Source organism: Cetorhinus maximus, chromosome 5, assembly GCF_964194155.1.
Source record: "Cetorhinus maximus chromosome 5, sCetMax3.hap1.1, whole genome shotgun sequence".
Classification (NCBI taxonomy): domain Eukaryota; kingdom Metazoa; phylum Chordata; class Chondrichthyes; order Lamniformes; family Cetorhinidae; genus Cetorhinus; species Cetorhinus maximus.
In genome coordinates, this window is record NC_135883.1 from 117,911,544 (window position 1) to 117,932,818 (window position 21,275).

The following is a 21,275-nucleotide window of genomic DNA, read 5'->3' on the forward strand; positions in this document are numbered from 1 at the left end:
AAATTTTCATGAAGGCGGGAGTGCTGCCAAATCAGCTGTGCACCCACCAACCTGTCAATGGCCAATTGAGGCCATTGACAGGGTCAATTAAGTAATTAAAGGACCTGCCCGTCCAACCTTAAGGTTGGCGGGCAGGCCAGGAGCCCCGGCGGGAACTAGAAAAAACATGAAACCTCATCCACGGGCGGGATGAGGTTTCATGTAGGCTTTAAAAAATTTTAATAAATATTTTGTAAAAATTATGGACATGTCCCAACTCATGTTCCCTCATGTGACAATGTCACATGTAAGGGAAATTTTATATGTCTATTTTTGTCCCTTTTTACATGTACAGCCAATCTCCCTGAGGCAGCACTTAGCCTCAGGGAGATGAGTGCGCTCTTTCGTGCGCAAGCGCGAAAGAGCGCACTCTCGACTTTGGGATTTCTTGGGATAATTGGCCCGTCCGCGTAAAATGGTGGCGCAACTCCGATCGGGGGTGCTGATCGGACGCGGGCCCCCCCAGACGGGGGGAAAATTCAGCCCAAGTAGTGTGAAACATTGCAGACCGGGGAGGAGCAGCTCACATCATTGTCATTGCTGAGTTCAAGGAGGCTGTAGCCGAGCTGGCTGGGGAGAACAGGCATCGGTACTTTGGGGAATGGGAGATCGGCCTCTCCCAGCAACCTAGTATGGATCACAGCTCTCTCACTTCATCGAATCCTGGCAATCATAGTGACTCACATGCAGTCTTATATAGCTGATGCTCATCAACTGAAACACTTTTTTTATTTTCTAGTCACTGGCAGATCGAGGCCCACAAGCCAGCAGAGCATCAATCCGAGCCCCCAGACTACATTTGAAGAGGAAGCTGTGGAAGAACCATCACAGCGCTCAAATGAATCCTCCACCAGTTCAGAGAGAGACACATCGGTGGGGCACAGCTATAGATTCAGCTCAGACTCACTTTCTGGGGAACACCTCACTGACACATCCCCACAGCAGTTGGAGGCAAGGACAGCCCAGGTCTCTGGCACTTGGAGGGCTGCTGGAGACTCGCTCAGTCCTAGTCAGATGATGAGCCTTTGGAAGCGGCTTCCAAATCTACGCTGGAGATGCAATGAAACGCAGCGGAACATCAGACAGAGATTTGACAGTCACTCAGCAGACTAGAGCGAACAATGGAGGAGTCCTTCCGCGTTTTGCCTGATGTTGTGGCTCCGATATGCGAGTGCCTCGATCACCATGAGAAGGCTGGCGACCGCCATGGCTCTCGGTCCTGCAATCCATGGCCCCACACCCTGGTGGGCACCATCAGGACGTAGGCACCATGGGGACGAGGCACCTTGACCTCCCTCCAGGCGCACCATCTCCTGCAGGAGTCAGAGCAGGGCCCTGCGAGTGGTTGGACGTCCCTGAGATCAAAGGGAATGACATTGAGGGCTAGGAGAGATATGGCCATATCCCCTCACTTAACTTTACTCTTCCTGGAACCTGTCAGTAATTAAAGTATCAATGGCACGCCTCCTACTTCTCCCTTCCTCCATGGTGTGATTGCGCTCATACTGACCCTCAACAGCCTCCTGAGGTTCCTGGGCCTCTGGATCTTCATACTCTTGATCTTTCATCCTCCACCAGTTCACCCTTTGGAATTGGTTCGCCTCTTTGCATAGCCAGATTGTGAAGAACGCAACACACTGCGATGATGCGGAAAACCCTGTTGGGAGTGTATTGGAGTGAGCCACCTGAGCAGTCCAAGCATCTGAAGCGCATTTTCAGAAGCCCTATGGTCTGCTCTTTAAGGGAGTGTGGGGAGCTGTGAGCAGCATTGTACCTCTCCTGGGAACAACTCTGAGGGTAAATCACTGGTGTCATCAGCCAGTGTTTCAGTGGGTACCCCTTATCCCCAAGCAGCCATCCCTGCAGACGTAATGGCCCCTCGAAAATCTCAGACACCTGGGAGTGACTCAGGATGTAAGAGTCATGGCAACTCCCAGGGTACCAAGCGCAAATGTGCAATATCTGCATCCGATGATCTCACATTGCTGGAATGATAGCCCTTGTGGTTTATAAACATTAGGGCCTGCTGCCATGGAGCCTGTATAGTCACATGGGTGCAGTCTATTGCACTCTGCACTCTTGGGAAGCCAGAGTTGGCGGCGAAGCCAGTAAATCTTGCAGCCTGACTATCTTCATCCAGAGCAAACCTGACAATGATGGGCCTTCCTGTAAGGGCATCTGTGACCTTTTTGCATCGATGTGTTGCAGACTCAGAGATGCTGCACAGGTCCCCTGTTGATCCCTGGAAAAACTCAGAGACAAAGAAATTGAGCACTGTGGTCACCTTCAAAGCCACTGGCAGGAGATATCCTCCAACTCCACGTGGCATAAGGCCTTCACAAAGATTGTGGCATGTATGATGTACCAGAGCTCGGGACAAATGCAGGCATGCATAGCATTGCCTCTCACTCATTTGTAAATATTAGACTCTCAATGATAAACCCTAGGTCTGGCGATTTGCCTCCATTGTCTGGGTCTCTCCTCCTGACCCTCCTGTTGATGCTGTGGCTCCCCTTGACTGCGTCCCTCAGGTGGAGCTGAGCGCTGAGTCGGGTCTCTCTCCTCCACCTCCTCCATTGCATTAGGACCCTGACAAAGGCAGCATTGAGCCCTGGATCCATATGTGCTTTTGCCTTCTCTCTGAAAGGAAACGTTGAAGACATTAATGATTGAAAGGGAAAGAAAATGAAACTCAGAAGATAAAATGTTTGGAAACTGTAATGGTCCATAGTTTTCCTGCCCTAACTGCATGGTGGCTGATGACGCCTTATCCCTGAGACACTAGCACACATACTGAGGCGACCAAGATGGCATCGCAGATATGTAATATCTTGAGCCCTGCGTAGAATGCTAAAGTTTAATTGAGATGAGTGACCCGACCTAGCTCTGTGCTCCAATCTCTGACATTAATGACCAATGAGTCGATGCCCTTTGGCCCGTTGGGAATGTCAACCCTGGTGAACACGTGATAGGCCTTCATTGATAGAATGCGATATATGATACAACTGTGCCTCCTTCACTATTGCCTGCATTCCCAAATTCTAGATTTCTGTGTTACTCTTGAGATGCAGCGACTGATATGAAGCCACAGAGTTCGTGTACCTCTTTAACAGCACTAATGAAGCCATTGGCTTTCAGTGGCTTTCATCCCAAGGGGGCCTTCCTCCTTTCTCTCTAAGCAAACTCCTGTTCACTCTTGTGGCAACAAGAAGTTAGAGGGCAACCCCAGAAAGGCCCACTTGTGTTCACCCTTCCCCCTTGTAGCTATTCCACAGCCTTCCCTTTGCCTTGCTCCCCTCACGTTTGCCCTTCCACAGCCTTCCTTCTGCATTACCCACCTTTATGTTTGTCATCCCCATCCTTGTCTGACTGACAGCCCACCCCTGGTCGAAGTGCTAGTTTCTGCAAGTGGAGTTCTGCCTGACTACCACTGCACAGTGGTGTCCTTGTGGACAATGGCCTCAGCCACTGGGAGTAGAAGACCCAGCGCTTCCCAACCCCGGCTGCAGTGCTGGTCACTGTCTGAAAGTGGAGGCCTGCATGAGTAACATCGCACAGTGCTGTCCCTCGGGATAATGTAGGCCAAGAGCAGGAGGAGACCAACCCTACAACCTCAGTAGTGTGGCATTCATTTCAACAAGACCCGCGCAGTGCTATGGCAGGGAGGCTATGTTGTGCTCACCTCAAAGTTACGAGCGAATTGAGGTCCGACTTGTGCACATCACTCCTTTTCAAATGTGTTTGAGGCCAATGTAATTTCCCGCTGGCATGACAGAAGATTGGAAGGCGTGACGAGATCCCGGTGAGCAGCTGTTTTAATGAGCATTCATGAGATGTTAATGAATGCAAATGGCGTTCACGCCACTAGTCGACGGGATAACCAACCCACCATAAGCCTGCCCTTGAGAGAATTGCAAACTGTGTTTATGCTGGCAGATTTACGGCTTTTTGCCTCCCACTGAATTCTCCGCCACAGGAAGGATGAGAAAATCTTGCCCCATGTTTCAGATCTGTGACCTTTTATCAGACCTCTGTTTTTCTGTTTCTAACTCAGATTTCCAACATCCGCAGTATTTTGTTTCTGACTTATTGAACTGGATTCCTATAACAATATTTCAAGCTTTTTGTGCCCTTGTACTTTGGGTTTCATGGTGCTTTCCCTGGAATTAAAGGATTAGACATGAAAAAGATTGAGTGAAAGGGTGTTGTTTATACAGAAGGGCACCATCTTTAGATCATCTCCTTTTAGAAGACAACATTTTTAAAATTTCTCTAGCTTTGAAGAAGAGCCATAAGGACGTGAAACATTAACTCTGTTTCTCTTTCCACAGATGCTGCCAGACCTGCTGAGTTTTTCCAGCATTTCCTGTTCTTTTTATATTCTGTCATGGAATGTGGGTATCGCTGGCTCGGCCAGCATTTGTATTGCCCATTCCTTATTGCCTTTGAGAAGGCAGTGGTCGGCTGTCGCCTTGATCTGCTGCAGACCATGTGGCGTAGGCACACCAACAGTGCTGTTAGGGAGGGATTCCAGGATTTTGACCCATTGATAGTGATGGAATGTCAATATATTTCCAAGTCAGAATGGTGAGTGGCTTGGAGTGGAACTTGCAGGTTGTTACATTCCCATGCATCTGCTGCCCTTGTCCTTCAAGGTGATAGAGTACATTGTTTAGAAGCTGCTGCCAAAGGAGTCGTGGTGTGCTGCAGTGCAACTTGTATATAGTACACACTGCTGCCACTGTGCGTTGGTGGTGGAGGGAGTGAACGTTGAAGGTAGTGGATGGGGTGCCAATCAAGCAGGCTGCTTTGTCCTGGATGATTTTGAATTTCTTGAGTGTTGTTGGAGCCTCATTCATCCAGGCAAGTGGAGGCACATCTTCAAAATGGTTCCTGCCACACCACCCACCCACGACACATGCAGAATGCTACTGTCAATCAAAGAGCAAAATAGATCATATCCCAAAATAGATAATTTTATTCTATGAAAGAATTGAGGAAGTGTTAGAATTTTGGGAACTTAGATCATGAGGCATGATAAAAGCTTAATTCAGAGAAATTGAAACTGATAATGGTTACTGTCTCATTTTCCCACCTGGAAATGGTTGAATATATACTGTAGCACGCTTACAATGAATCAGAGACTCAATAGGGATGTCTGTGCCATATAGGGGATAACATCCAGGCCATGGGTTTACATTTAATAAATAAGCCATTCCGTTTTTATTAAATGAAACATTCAGCAGGCCAGGTATGGTGTGAGGAGGCAATAATGAGAGAAAAAAAGCAGCAGATATTCAGAAGAGGGGAGAGGCCTGGAAAGCCTGGCAGAGTGAAGTAGGTACTAGTAGCCTGGATATGCGGTGGAAAGAAAAGGTAGACAGACATCAGAAGTGCAGACTACCACATCAACCATGATGGCTGTATTGACCCACAACTTCTCCTTTTCCTGGAAGCCCTGATGCACCCATCCTATATTACCAATGTTCAAGAGACCATGGGAGTAATACTTATAGTATGAATTTGCCAGAAGAGTACTCCACAGTTGATTTTCCTTGTGCAGGCAGAGACACCTTTCTTCACTTGATGTTCTGATTGCCATGACTACACTGGGTTTCATCCTTGGCCAGAACTGAGAAGCCCTGGCTGAGAAAGACTCCACGCCTAGACTGTTGTGCACGTTATGTTGGACAGACAGAAGTTCTACTGCTTACACGTCAATGCAGAAACTGAATGTAATTGGGCTTCCCACTTTTCCATGCGAACCCTGCTCATTTTCCATTAGTGTGTGCATGCCACTGGATATCACAAGCCCAACATCTGTTGGTCTAAGTGACCTGTTTTTGTGCTGTAAATTTGATGTGGGAAATCTGTCATTTTTCCCCTCAGGCCTAAATGGGGCTCTCAGATCCACAGCAACGTAGTTGACTCTTAACTGTCCCCTGAAATAGCCTAGCAAGCCACTTGGTTGTATTCAAGATGCGGCTCACCTTTTCAAGGACGGTCAATAAATGTGGTCTTACTAGTGATGTCAACATCCTATGAATAAGTAAAAAACATGGATAAGGACAGCAGATATCCTTCCCCAAAAGGCAGAAGTGAACCAGTTGGGTTTTATAAAAATCCAATAGCTTTGTGATGGCTTTACTGAAAGCAACCCAATTCCAGATGGATTAATTTATTTTAATTGAATTCAAATTGCTGAAAAAAGAGACATTTCGAAGCTTTTCATCTTGCACTTCGCAAGAATACCAATATAAGGGGAAAACAACAATTTATACCATGTGAAGGGAGTGCTGATTAGTTGGCAAGTCAATTCTGATTGTTAGAGGTGTTGCCATAGAGAATGCACCAGTAATAGTGACTGATAGTTAACTGCCAAGCATTGTTTAAAATTTAAATGAGGCAGCTTGATCCTGATTATTCATTTCAAACGATGTTTGGCAGTTAACTGTCAATCACCATCACAACGCCTCTACCAATCAGTATCCACTTGCCAACCAAGCAGCACTCTCTTCACATAAAGTATAAATTGTTGTTTTCCCCTTATATTGGTATCTTTGCGAAGTGTCCTGATGAGTGCAAGTTGAAAAGCTTTGACATGTCTCTTTTTTTCCCCGCAATACTCAAGTTCTGTACTACCAAACGACTGTTTGAATTCAGATTCTCAAACTGTCAACCACATTGTTGTGGATCTGAGAGTCGCACATAGGCTAGACCAGGAAAGAATGGCAGATTTCTTTACCGTAGAACATTAGTGAATCAGGTGAAATTTTACAACAAGCTGGTCACCATTACTGACACTAACATTTATTCCAGACTTTAATTAATTGAACTTAAATTCACCAGTTGCTGCGATGAGATTTAAACTCATGTCACTGGATCATTAGTTCGGGCCTCTTGATTACCAGACCAGTAACATAACCACACTGTTGCTGTGTCCCTAATATGGTCTGGCCTCCAGACTGACATCGATGTAGCTGATTATTAACTGCCCACTGAAGTGACCTTGCAAGCCACTAGGTTGTATGAAACTACTGCAAATATCAATAATAAAGCTTAGTGGACCACTGAGCTATGACCTAGGCATCGAATTAAGACACAACAAGGTTTTGAACTTTGGTTCCTTATATTTTTTGAGTAATATATTGTTCAGTAACTGAGTACAAGGAAATAATTGATGAAGATTCACATGTTTTCATTTCTGACTTTTAAATGTGGTCACTTTGAAACTATTTTTCAGAAACAATATGGCATTTAAAATTTAATTTGCCCCTTCAAGGTCTATTTGATTAAAATAATCAGATTTAAGGCTCAGTTATTAGTTGTATGTTTTGTTGTCTTTGAAGATCACTTAAGATCATTATTCAGTTTATTGTTTTTGGCTATCAGTATTGACCATAATTTCAGTCTTTGCCTTCTTTTCCTTCCTTTTGGTAGGTGACCAAGTCGCAATGTATTCTGATCTTAATTACACATCAGCTGTCCGTGGTGTAGCCTTTCATCCTCATGAACACATGGTGGCTTTTTGTGCCTTTGGACCGAACCAACCTATACTTGTCTTTATGTATGATCAGAAAGGTGAGTTTCTTATTAAAATACTGTCTGGAAGGACCATTATTAATTAAAGTCTCTACTCCGGTGTTCTATTTGCATGGTGCTCAATAATGTACAAAAAGTAGCTACTTTACAAAAAAAACAAAAAGCTGGAAAAACCCATCTGTGGCCGTGGGTACCCGCATGGGCTGCAGTTATGCCTGTTTTTTATCTTGGTGGGGTATGTGGAACATTCCTTGTTCCAGTCCTACTCAGGGCCCCTCCCACAGCTCTTTTCCCAGTACATCGATGACTGTATTGGTGCTGCTTCATGCTCGTCTGGATCTGGAAAAAATTTTTGTTTTTTTTCCTTCCAATTTCCACCTCTCTCTCACCTTCACATGGTCCATCTCTCTTCACTTCTGCTGATAGACAGTCTACCAATTTTCATTACAAGCCCACTGACTCCCACAGCTAGCTTGTCTACAGCTCCTCAGACCCTGCTTCCTGTAAGGACACCATCCCATTCCCCCAGTTCCTTTGCCTCCGTCGCATCTTTTCCAATGATGCTACCTTCCAAAACGGCACTTCGGACATGTCTCCCTTTTTCCTTTTTTTTATAAATTCATTCACGGATGTGGGCTTTGCTGGCTGGGCCAGCATTTATTGCCCATCCATAGTTGCCCTTGAGAAGATGATGGTGAGCTGCCTTCTTGAAACGCTGCAGTCCATGTGGTGTAAGTACACCCACAGTACTATTAGGAAGGGAGTTCCAGGATTTTGACCCAGCGACAGTGAAGGAACGGCAATATATTTCCAGGTCAGGATGGTGAATGACTTGGAGGGGAGCTTCCAGGTGGTGGTGTTCCAATGTGTCTGTTGCCCTCATCCTTCTAGATGGTAGTGGTCGTGGGTTTGGAAGGTGCTGTCTAAGGAGCCTTGGTGAATTCCTGCAGTGCATCTTGTAGATGGTACACACTGCTGCTACTGTGCGTTGGTGGTGGAGAGATTGGATGTTTGTGGATGTGGTGCCAGTCAGGCTGGCTGCTTTGTCCTAGATGGTGTCAAGCTTCTTGAGTGTTGTGGGAGCTGCACTCATTCAGGCAAGTGGAGAGTATTCCATCACACTCCTGACTTGTGCCTTGTAGATGGTGGACAGGCTCTGGGGAGTCAGGAGGTGAGTTACTCATCGCAGGATCCCTAGCCTCTGACCTACTCTTGTAGCCACAGTATTTATCTGGCTAGTCCAGTTCAGTTTCTGGTCAGTGGTAAGCCCCCTAGGATGTTGATAGTGGAGGATTCAGTGATGGTAATGCCATTGAACATCATGGGGCGATGGTTAGATTCTCTCTTGCTGGCGGTGGTCCTTGCCTGACACTTGTGTGGCACCAATGTTACTTGCCACTTGTAAGCCCAAGCCTGGATATTGTCCAGTTCTTACTGAAGCAGTCCATGTCCAAATGCAGCATCTGAGGAGTCACGAATGGTGCTGAAGATTGTGCAATCATCAGCGAACACCCCCACTTTTGGCCTTATGATAGAAGGAAGGTCATTGATGAAGCAGCTGAAGATGGTTGGGTTGAGAACACTACCCTGAGGAATTCCTGCAGTGATATCCTGGAGCTGAGTTGACTGACCTCCAACCACCACAACCATCTTCCTTTGCGTTAGTATGACTCCAACCAGCAGAGAGTTTTCCCCCGGTTCCCATTGATTCCAGTTTTGCTAGGGCTCCTTGATGCCATACTCGGTCAAATGCGGCCTTGATGGGCAGTCACTCTCACCTCACCTCGGGAGTTCAGCTGTTTAGTCCATGTTTGAACCAAGGCTATAATAATGCCAGGAGCTGAGTGGCCCTGGCGGAACCCAAATTGGGCTTCGGTGTGCGGGTTATTGCTAAGCATGTGCAGCTTAATAGCACTGTTGATGACCCCTTCCATTACTTTACTGATGATCGAGAGTAGACTGATGGGGCAGTAATTGGCCAGGTTGGATTTGTCCTGCTTTTTGTGTACAGGACATACCTGGGCAATTTTCCACATAGCCGGGTAGATGCCAGTGTTGTAGCTGCACTGGAACAGCTTGGCTAGGGGCATGGCATGTTCTGAAGCACAAGTCTTCTGTACTCCTGCTGGAATATTGTCAGGGCCCATAGCCTTTGTAGTCTGCAGTGTCTGCAGTTGTTTCTTGACATCACGTGGAGTAAATCGAATTGGCTAAAGACTGGCATCTGTGATGCTGGGGACTTCCGGAGGAGGCCGAGATGGACCATCCACTCGGCACTTCTGGCTGAAGATTGTAGCAAATGCTTGAGGCTTATCTTTTGCATTGATGTGCTGGGCTCCCCCATCACTGAGGATGGGGATATTTGTGGAGCCTCCTCCTCAAGTGAGTTGTTTAATTGCCCACCACCATTCACGATTGGATATGGTAGGACTGCAGAGCTTAGATCTGATCCATTGGTTGTGGGATCGCTTCGCTCTGTCTATCACTTGCTGCTTATGCTGTTTGACATGCAAGTAGTCCTGTGTTATAGCTGCACCAGGTTGACACCTCATTTTTAGGTATGCCTGCTGCTGCTCCTGGCATTCCCTCCTGCACTCTTCATTGAACCAGGGTTGATCCCCTGGCTTGATGGTAATGGTAGAGTGCGAGATATGCCGGGTCGAGGTTACAGATTGTGTTCGAGTACAATTCTGCTGCTGCTGATGGCCCACAGCGCCTCATGGATGCCCAGTCTTCAGCTTCTAGATCTTCGAAATCTATCCCATTTAGCATGGTGGTACTGCCACACAGCACGATGGAGGGTATCCTCAATCAGAAAGGCGAACTTTGTCTCCACAAGGACTGTATGGCGGTCACTCCTACCAATACTGTCATGAACAGTTACATCTGCGGCAGGCAGGTTGGTGAGGATGAAGTGAAGTATATTTTTCCCTCTTGTTGCTTCTCTCATCACCTGCTGCAGACCCCGTCTAGCAGCTATGTCCTTTAGGACGCGGCCAGCTTGGTCAGTTGTGGTGCTACCGAGCCACACTTGGTGATGGACATTGAAGTCTCCCACCCAGAGTACGTACTGCGCCCTTACCACCCTCAGTGCTTTCTCCAAGTGGTGTTCAACATGGAGGAGCAGTGATTCATCAGCTGAGGGAGGGCGGTACATGGTAATCAGCGGGAGGTTTCCTTGCCCATGGTTGACCTGATGTCATGAGGCTTCGTGGGCCTGGAGTCAATGTTGAGGACTTCCAGAGCAACTCCTTCCCGACTGTATACCATGTGCTGCCACCTCTGCTGGGTCTTTCCTGCCGGTGGGACAGGACATACCCAGGAGTGGTGATGGTGGTGGCGTCTGGGACATTATCTGAGACATGATTCCGTGAGGATGACTATATCAGGCTGTTGCTTGACTAGCCTGTGAGACAGCTCTCCCAATTTTGGCACTAGCCCCCAGATGTTAGTATGGAGGACTTTGCAGGGTAGACAGAGCTGAGTTTGCCATTGTCGTTTCCGGTGCTTAGCTCGATGCCAGATGGTCCATCCGGTTTCATTCATTTTATTGACTTTGTAGCAGTTTGATACAACTGAGTGGCTTTTCAGAGTTAACCACGTTGCCGTGGATCTGGAGTCACATGTAGGCCAGACCAGGTAAGAGCATCAGATTTCTTTTCCTAAAGGACATTAGTGAACCAGATGGGTTTTTACAGCAATCGACAATGGTTTCATGGTCATGGCCCTCATTAGACTTTTAATTCCAGATTTTAATTGAATTCAAATTCCACCATCAGCCATGGTGGCATTCCAACCCAGCCCTCCAGAGCATTACCCTGCTGGTCCAGCGACAATACCACTATGCCATCACCTTCCCTTTCCTTAACTGAGGGATTTCCACCCCACCCTCAAAGCACCCTACTGTGGTTCACAGGGCCCCCAACTGTGTCCTAGCCACCTCCCACACCTCTGTCCTCACCCCTTCCCCTCCTTCCTAGAACCATGATAAGGTCCCCCTTGCCCTCAGTTTTCACCCCACCAGCCTCCACCATTTCCACCAACTCCAGCATGATGCCACCACCAAACACATCTTCCTCTCACCCCCAACCCCCCATCCCCTGTCAGCATTCCATAGGGACAGTTCCCTCTGTGACACCCTGGTCCACTCTTCCATTGCCCCAAACTTCTCATCCCCTTCCCACGCTACCTCATCATGCAATCACAGAAGGTGCAATGCCTGCCCATTTACCTCCTCCTTCCTCACTGTCCAAGGGCCCAAACACTCCTTTCAGATGAAGCAGCGCTTCACTTGCACCTCCTTCAATTTGGTCCACAGTATTCATTGCTCCCAATGCAGTCTCTACATTGTGGAGACTAAACACAGACTGGGTGACCACTTTGTGGAACACCTTCGCTCAGCCCCCATGCATGATCTCAACCTTCCTATTGCTTGCCATTTCAACACACCACCTTGCTCCCATGCCCACATGTCCATCCTTGGCCTGCTGCAATGTTCCAGTGAAGCCCAACTTAAACTGAAGTAACAGCACCTCATCTTGCAATTAGGCACTTTACAGCCTCCTGGACTTAACATTGAGTTCAACAACTTAAGATCATAAACTGTCTCCCCCATCTTGATCCCCCTTTTTTAGTCCACTTTGTTTCCCCAGCCACCCCATGGGCCATCTGTCACTTGTTTTTATGTTGTGTTTTCATGGAGTGCTGACCCTTGTTCTGCTATTAACGTTCTGCCTTCTTACCTTTATGCCACTATCAGCACCTCCTTTAGTCTTTAACACTCCCTTTGTCTTGTGTCCATGACATCTTTATCAAATCTCTCCTGAGCTCCCACCTATCCCAGACCTTCTATTTTGCTCCACCCCCTCTTAAACAGTATAAAATCCATCACTTTTCTACCTCTCTTTAACTCTGAAGAAGAATCATATGAACTCGAAACATTAACCCTGTTTCTCTTTCCACAGATGCTGCCAGACCTGCTGAGATTTTCCAGCATTTTCTGTTTTTAATTCAGATTTCTAGCAACTGCAGTGTTTTGCTTTTAGTCAGAGCTACTTTACAAATATGGCATGCCTGAACACATTGGGATGATCTAGTTGTATAAACTTATGGTCATTTCTTTTTAGCCTACCTATTTTCTCATAATTAGTATTGTTTGAATTGTGTATCGATTCTGTGTAGGATTGTTCTTAATCAGTTCCAAGACCACAAGTTGTACGCTCTTGGATTCCCGTGGAAGCTCTTAGTGTTTTGCTAAAGAATTGCTGAATAAATTAACCAGAATAAAGTTGGCCACAAGATTAAGCTAGAGTTTCAAAACTCAACTCCTAGGTAAGAATGACTTGCATTGTTTAGCTCCAGGACCAATGTAATGTAGGTCAACCCATAAATTTCATATTTGAATATGATTCAGCTGTGGAAATGAAATCAGTTTCTGTTATATATGTCAGTACGTCATTAAGCTGATTGGAAAAAAAAATCAAATGGGAATAGGCAAGCTGTGTATGCGTGTGGGTGGAGGAAGAATGCTATACATTTTAGTGGAAACTTTGTGCTCCTAAATAAAGCTTTAAGTGGTGCAATGGGGTTAGCACTGCCCTTTCACTTCTGCAGACTGTGTGAATTCAACCCATACTGATAAAATGAAGGTTTTCACTCCAATAACTAATGCTCCCTTGTGAAATGAGTGTGGATACATTCAGAATTGTCATTTTCCCATGACAAAGTTCACTGGTTTTGAAAAGGAAATGTTAAATTGTGGAGTAGCAGCTGCGTCTGAGGTTGAATTTCACTTCTTTTTGTTCTTGAGATGTGGGAAACAGTGGTAATGCAGCATATATTACCCATCCCTTGTTAACCCTGAGGACTTTAAAAGTTATCACATAGTGTGGAGTGGAGTAACAGGTGAGAGGTTCCCTTTCCTGAAGCAAATTAGTGAGCTAGTTTGGACTTTCCAACAATCCTGCAGCTTCCATTGTAATTTTCTGATATTAGTCCACAAATTACCATTTTTTAAAAACGGATTCAAAATTTGCTGTTTGGGTTTTGAATTAATGACCTTTGAATTTATACTCTGGTACCATAAACATTAGTCTACCATGTCCTATTGTTACTTTACTCTGAGAAATAGCTGCTATACTGTATTTGAAAGCAATTAGTATTGGGTGGTAAATATTCTATTCCATGCAGTGACTTCCCTTCTAAGACTGCTCACAAAATTTGCTGCATACAAACATAATAAATAGGAACAGTAGTAAGTTCCTAGAGCCCATTCCACCATTCAGTAAATCTATTGCTAGTCTGATCCTGGCCTCAGCTCTGTGGCTTGCCTGTTCCCCATATCCCTTGACTCCCCTATAGTTCAAAAATTTATCTATCTCAGCTTCCATTACTCTCTGGGATAGAGAATTCCAAAGGTTCACGACCTGAGGAGACATTCCTCCTCACTTCCATCTTAAATGGGGGACCCCTTATTCTGAAATAATTCCACCAGGCCTAGATTCCTCTACAATGAGAAACATCCTCTCAGCATCTATCCTGTCAAGCCTCTTCAGAATCTTATGTTTCAATAAGATCATCTCTCATTTTTCTAAACTTCAGTAAGTATAGGCCTGAAGTGCACAACCTTTTCTCATAAGGCAGCCCTGTCATCCCAGGACTAAACCTAGTGAACCTTCTCTGAACTGCAAATAACACCCTTCCTTAAGTAAGGAAACCAAAACTGTATACAGTACTCTAGGTGCAGTCTTACCAATGCCCCGTACAGTTGTAACAACACTTCCCTACTTTTATACTTCATCCCCCTTGCAATGAAAGCCATCTTCCATTTGCCTTTCTAATTACTTGCTGTACCTACATGATAACTTTTTGTGATTCACGTACATGATCCTCAGTACTGTAACATTTTGTAGTTGGTCTCCATTTAAATAATATTTTGCTTTACTACTCTTCATACCGAGATGGATAACCTCATTTTTCCATATTATACTCCATCTGGCAAATATTTGCCCACTCACTTAATCCATCTATATCCCTTTGCAGACTCTCTGCATTCTCCTCACAACTTGCTTCTCTGCATATCATTGTATCGTCAGCAAATTTGGCTACAATTTGGTCCCTTCATCCAAGTCATAAATACAGATTGTAAATAATTGAGATATCAGCACTGATCCCTGTGCATCCTACTAGTTATAGTTTGCCAATCAGAAAATTATGCACTTATCCCAACTCTTTTTTTGTTAGTTGGCCAATCCCTCTGACCACGTGAATATATTGCCCCAACACCACATGTTCTTACCTTGTGCAGTAACTTTTTCTGCACCTTATTGAATGCCTTTTGGAAATCCAAATCTCTTGGTTCCCTGTTGTCCATCTTGCTTGTCACATCCTCAAAGAACTCTAATAAATTTGTCAAACATCATTTCCATTTCATAAAACTATGTTGACTCTGCTTGATTGTATTATGATTTTCTAAATGTCCTGCTACTAATTTCTTAATAATGGATTCTAGCATTTTCCCAATGATAGATGTTAGGCTAACTGGCCTATAGCTTCCTGCTTTGTGCCTCCCTTTTTGAATAGAGCTGTTACATTTGTGGCTTTCCAATCCACTGGGACCTTTCCAGGATCTAGGGAATTTTGGAAGATTACAGCCAATGCATCCACTATCTCTGCGACCACATCCTTTAAGACCCTAGGATGCAGACCATCAGGTCCAGGGGACTTGTCAACCTTCAGTTCCATTAGTTTGCCTAGTACTTCTACTCTAGTGACAGTGATTATTTTAAGCTCTTCACTCCCTTTCTCCCCTGATTTTTATTTGCTTGAACCTATGCACCCTTATTGCCCTTCACAATTCAATTTCAATTAATCATCTTCATTTACGTTTTCCATCCCATAACTATTTTGTATGCCTCTTTAAGATCACCTTAGACTCTTCCTTTCTAAACTGAAAGACCAAACTTCTGTAGTCTTTCATCATAACTCAGTTGTCTGAAGTTAGGATTCAGTCTTGGACCACTTCTCTGCACTACCTCCAGAACTTTAAAAATTCCATTGTTTCTTGGCAACCAAGAGCTGACCACAGTACTCAAGGTGTTGTCTGATCATTGCACTGTGTGGCTTGATGATTTCTTCAAACGTGCATTCTACTGTTTTGGTTATGCAGCGGTTCATTGTCGCTGGGTCAGAATCCTGGAACACTCTCCCAAACAACACTGTGAGTGTACCTACATGAAAATGGGTTGCAGTGGTTCAAGAAGGCAGCTCACCACCACCTTCTTGAGGGCAAGTAGGGATACGCAATAAATGCTGGCCCAGCCAACGAAGCCCACATCCCGTGAAAGAATAATAAACAAACAGTTTGGCATTTTTTCTACAGTGGTTGGCTGTGTTGAATGTTGAGTCTCCTAAGTCTCTTCCAATTTCTTCCTTTATTATTTCAACATCATTCATGCAGTTTGGGTGTGTCCCATTTTCCTGACTACGCAAAATAATTTACACTTGTTAACATTAAATTAAGTGCTGTTCGTTTGCTCACATGCACGTCTTTCTGTTTTAATTCCTACAATTTAACTATCCTGTTGCAAATTTGTCCACTTTGTTTCTTAATCCAAGTCTTTGATACAAATTAGAAACAGAAGCCATCCCAGTGTTAATCCCTGGGAACCTTATTCGGAACTCTCTTCCCACTCCCTACTACTTCACCCGTCCCCTCCCCCGGCCTCCCATCCCCAATCCTGACATGGCTGCTCTACGAAGCACCTTTCTTCTACCCTTAAGACAGTTTCTTATCTATTTCCAAGAATTACCGTGATAGGTCATTGATAATCCTCATTTGTTCCTGATAATCACGTCCATTATTCATCCATCCTTGGGATGTAAGCGTCATTGGCATAGCCAGAATTTGTTGTCTATCCAAAATTGCCCTTAAGAAAGTAGTAGTGAGCTGCCTCCTTGAACCGCTGCAGTCCAAGTGGTGTAGGTACACCCACAGTACTGTTAGGAAAGGAGTTCCAGGATGTTGACCCAATGACAGTGAAGGAACAGCAATATAATTCTAAGTCAAGATGCTGTGTGACTTAGAGGGGAATTTTCTGAAGGTGGTATCCCATGTGCCTGCTGCCCTTATCTCTGAGTGGTGAATTCATGGGTTTGAAAGGTGCTGTCAGAGGAACCTTGGCAAGTTACTGCAATGCATCTTGTATATGGTACACACTGGTGCTACTGTATATTGGTGTTGGAGTAAGTGAAGATTTAAGGTGATGGATGGGGTGCCAGTCAAGCAAGCTGCTGCTTAAGTGTTGTTGGAGCTGCACTCATCCAGACAAGTGGAGACTGTTCCATTACACTCCTGACTTGTGCTGTGTAGTTGGTGATCAGACTTTGAGAAGACAGGAAGTGAGTTACTTGCCACAGAATTCTCAGTCTGTGACATGCTCTTCCAGCCATAGTATTTATATGGTTAGTATGGTCAATGCCAACCTCCCCTGCATTCCCCCCCCCCCCCCGCCCCCCCCCCCCCCCCCCCCCTGGCCTGACACTAATGATCTGTCGTTGCTTGTGTTGGTTTTGTCACCCTTTATGAAAATGTTTCAATTTTTCCTATTTCCACTGGCATATCACTTGTTTAGTGACTCGCTTGGACTGACAAATTTTGAATAATTTAAGCCTGTCTAGGAGTTGTATCTTATTTATATCAAAGTAATTAATTTTGCCTTTATATTTTGCCTTTATTATCTCTTATTTGCACCGGACATGTTGCTCGTGTCTTCCCTGTGGAACACTTTGAGTTAAGAGGTGACTTTATTAAGATATTTAAAATAAAGAAGTTTAATAACAGGGTAGATAGGGAACTCTTGAGAGGATGAATAAAATTTGAACTAAGAAGTAAGCCATTTAAAAGGTAATGCAGTAAATATGAACATAACAGAACATGCAAACGTGAAATATACTATTTAGAGCAAACAGTGCTGTGGTACCCAAGCTGCAGTAGTCTGGAAGTTCCAGTGCAGGTCAAGCACAAATTGACCCTTTTAAATTACAGCACGTGAGTAGCTGCGCAGAGAAACGTGAAGGTCCCATCTACTTAAATGAGTAGGCTGCATAGAACAAAAGAAAATTTGGGTTTGATGGACCACAGGTGTAGAATTAACTGAGCTGACTAGGATAAGTCAATGGGTATGGAAAACAGCATGCATTTGAGAATAAAAAAGTTCTAAAACCTTAAGGCTGACCAAATGGCAAGCTTAGTGAACTGAACAGTCTAGTCCTTTTTATGCGCTCTTTTGTGCTGTTAGGTTCTTGAGATGATTTGAGCACAATTACCCAGAGTCTCTGGTTTAAATGTTGAGGCTTAAGTTCCTTGTTTTCACTGATGGCCATTTGATACAGTCATACAGAGAAGAAGAAATGGAAGACTAATCAGATGAGCCAGAATGAATTAGGAAGTAAGGGATGGATGGGGTGACTGTTATGGGACAGGAGACCCAATTTGTAATTTTTTGTTTTAAACATAAACAGTTCTATAGGATATCAAACACTGAAAATGAATTCAATAAATCTGGCGATGTGTGGTCTGACACCAGAAAAAACTGACCATGTAAGCTACTGGATAGTTGCAAAAAGACAAATGGCTCGCCAATGTCCTTCAGAGAAGGGAACCCCATCCTTCAAAACAAAAACAAAAATACCTGGAAAAACTCAGCAGGTCTGGCAGCATCTGTGGAGAGGAGCACAGTTAACGTTTCGAGTCCGCGTGACTCTTCGACCTGGCCTGGCTGATATGTAAACAGCAAGAGAGGGAGAGGTTCTTAATTTCCCCTGCAGTAAGCCACTCAATGGTTGTATAATTGGTTCAAGAAGGTGGCCTATCACAACTTTTTCAGGGTATAAACAGGGATGCAGCTTACAAGCATTGACACCAGCTTAATTTTTTAAAAATTCTGTATTTAATAATATGTATTCCCCCCAGTACCTCGCCCAATTTTTGCTGGCTTCCCTTGATGCACAGCTTTGAAAAATGGAGCCTTTTCAGAACAGGAGTTTGTGGTGACTAATCATTAGCTAATCATAATGGTTATTCTGTCTACAAAGATGGCAAAGTTTGATTCCTGCAGCTGCTGAGAGAGCCCAGGTTTCAGTTCTGCATAGAAACAGACTTATAGTTCAGGTGGTGGATTGAGCAGAAGCAGGAAGTGCTTCTAGGAGTATTATGTATACTGTTCATGCAGTGTTGTGCCCCACCTTGCATAACTAGGGAGATGTAGGGGCCCTTTGGGGGGGGTTAACCAACCCTAGAGCCGTGATTTCAGAATATCCTTCTAGAAGCAGCGTATTTTGTTGTACTCAGAAACATTATGTTTAGTTAGGGCTGCCAAACCTCCTCAATTGCCCAGCAGTATCCTAGGATAGATACTGTGGATGCTGGAAATCTGAAATAAAAACAGAAAATGCTAGAAAACCTCAGCAGGTCTAACAGCATCTGTGGAGAAAGGAACAGAGTTAAAGTTTCGGGTCTGTATGACGACTCTTCAGAGCTAAAGAGAAACAGAAATGTGATGGATTTTATACTATTTGAGAGGGGATCAAACAGGTGGAGCAAAATATAAGGCCAGGGATAGATGGGAGCTCAGGAGAGATTTGATGAAGATGTCATGGGCACAAGAGAAAGGGAGTGTTAATGGTAGACTAAAGAAGGTGTTGATAGTGGCATAAAGGTAAGATAGCAGAATGTTAATAGCAGAACAAGAGTTAGTGCTCTCTGAAAGCACAACATAAAAACAAGTGACAGATGGCCTTTGGGATGTGAAGGAGGGTGGTTGGGGAAAAAGGATAAAAGAATAGAGGCTTAAAAAATTAAAAATGAATAAATAAATTTTAAAATTTTTTAAAGTAAAAATTGGATTAAAAAAGGGATAAAGATAGAGGAGAGAGTTATGGTCTGAAGCTGTTGAACTCAATGTTAAGCCCGGAAGGCTGTAAAGTGCCTAATCGGAAGATGAGGTACTTTTACTCCAGTTTAAGTTGGGCTTCGCTGGAACATTGCAGCAGGCCAAGGATGGACATGTGGGTATGAGAGAAAGGTGGTGTGTTGAAATGGCAAGCGACAGGAAGGTCAAGATCATTCTTGAGGACTGGGCAAAGTGGTCACCCGGTCTGAGTTTAATCTCCCCAATGTAGAGGAGACCACATTGGGAGTAGTGAATACGGTAAACCAAATTGAAGGAGGTGCAAGCGTTGCTTTACCTGAAAGGAATGTTTGGGGCCTTGGACGGTAAGGAGGGAGGAGGTAAAGGGGCAGGTGTTGCACCTTCTGTGATTGCATGGGATGGTACCTTGGGAAGGAGATTAGGAATTGGGGCTGATGGAGGAGTGGACCAGGACGTCACGGAGGGAACGGTGCCTACAGAATGCTGAGGGTGGGGGGGGTTTGGGGAGGATGTGTTCGTTGGTGGCATCATGTTGGAGTTGGCAGAGATGTCAGAGGATGATCCTTTGGATGCGGAGGCTGGTGGGGTGAAAAGTGAGGGCAAGGTGGACCCTATCATGGTTCTCGGAGGGAGGGAATGGGGTGAGGGCAAAGGTGCATTGATGGATTGGACATAGTTGAGGGCCCTGCCAACCATTCCTTGTTCTAGTCCTCCTCTGGGCCCCCTCCCACAACTTTTTTTGATACATTGATGACTGTATCAGTGACACTTCATGCTCTCATCTGGACTTGGAAAGCTTCATTAATTTTGCTTCCAATTTCCACCTCTCTCTCAAGTTCACATGGCCCATCTCTGACACTTCCCTCCTCTTCCTTGACCCCTCTGTCTCCATTTGTGGTAATAGACTGTCTACCAATATTCATTAGAAGCCCAGCAACTCCCGCAGCTACCCTTGAATATGGCTCCTCACACTCTGCTTCCTCGAAGGACTCCATCCCATTCTCTGAGTTTCTTCGCTCAGTTGCATCTGGTCAGATGATGCTACCTTTCAAAACGGTGCTTCTGACATCTCTTTCTTTTTCCCCAACCGAGGGTTCCCCCCACTGTGGCTGACAGGGCCACAACCATGTTCGACCCATCTCCCGCAACTCTGCCCTCACCCCCTCCCCTCCCTCCCTAAGCCATGATAGGGTCCTCCTCGTCCTCACTTTTCACCCCACCAGCCTCCACATGCAAAGGATCATCCTCTGCCATTTCCACCAAATCCAGCACGATGCCACCACCGAACACATCTTCCCTTCACTGCCCCCCCACCCGGCACCTGGTGCACTCCTCCATCACCCCCAACACTCCAATGTCTCCTTTTCATGCAATCAGAGAAGGTGCAACACCTGCCCCTTTATCTCCTCCCTCCTCACCATCCAAGGGCTCAAACATTCCTTTGGGTGAAGCAACACTTTGCTTGCACCTCCTTCAATTTGGTCTCCCGTATTCGCTGTTCCTAATCCAGTCTCCTCTACATTGGGGAGACTAAACACATACTGGGTGCCTGCTTTGTGGACCACCTTCGCTCAGTCCGCAAGCTTGCCATTTCAACATCTCATCAATTTTTTATTTTTTTAATTGTTTTTATTTTTTATTCTTTTTTAATCCTTTTTCCCCAACTCTGCCCCCAGGGCCATTATCACTTGTTTGTGTTGTGCTTTCACAGAGCGCTGACCCATGTTCTGCTATTAGCATTCTGTTATTTTACCTTTAGGCCAT

At 45.0% G+C, this 21,275-nt stretch overlaps 1 protein-coding gene across 6 annotated transcripts in view; it reads left to right on the plus strand.

Annotated features, from left to right (window-relative positions):
• ahi1 (Abelson helper integration site 1) overlaps window positions 1-21,275 on the plus strand; it is a 301,212-nt gene that overhangs the window by 108,514 nt on the left and 171,423 nt on the right. For all 6 annotated transcript variants that reach the window (XR_013576639.1, XM_078542364.1, XM_078542368.1 and 3 more), the window contains exon 17: window positions 7,480-7,620. Coding sequence is in view for 5 of the 6 variants with exons in the window: in XM_078542364.1 (XP_078398490.1) it covers window positions 7,480-7,620 (141 nt within the window). In the remaining variant the exon portion in view is untranslated. The remainder of the gene's footprint in view (window positions 1-7,479; window positions 7,621-21,275) is intronic.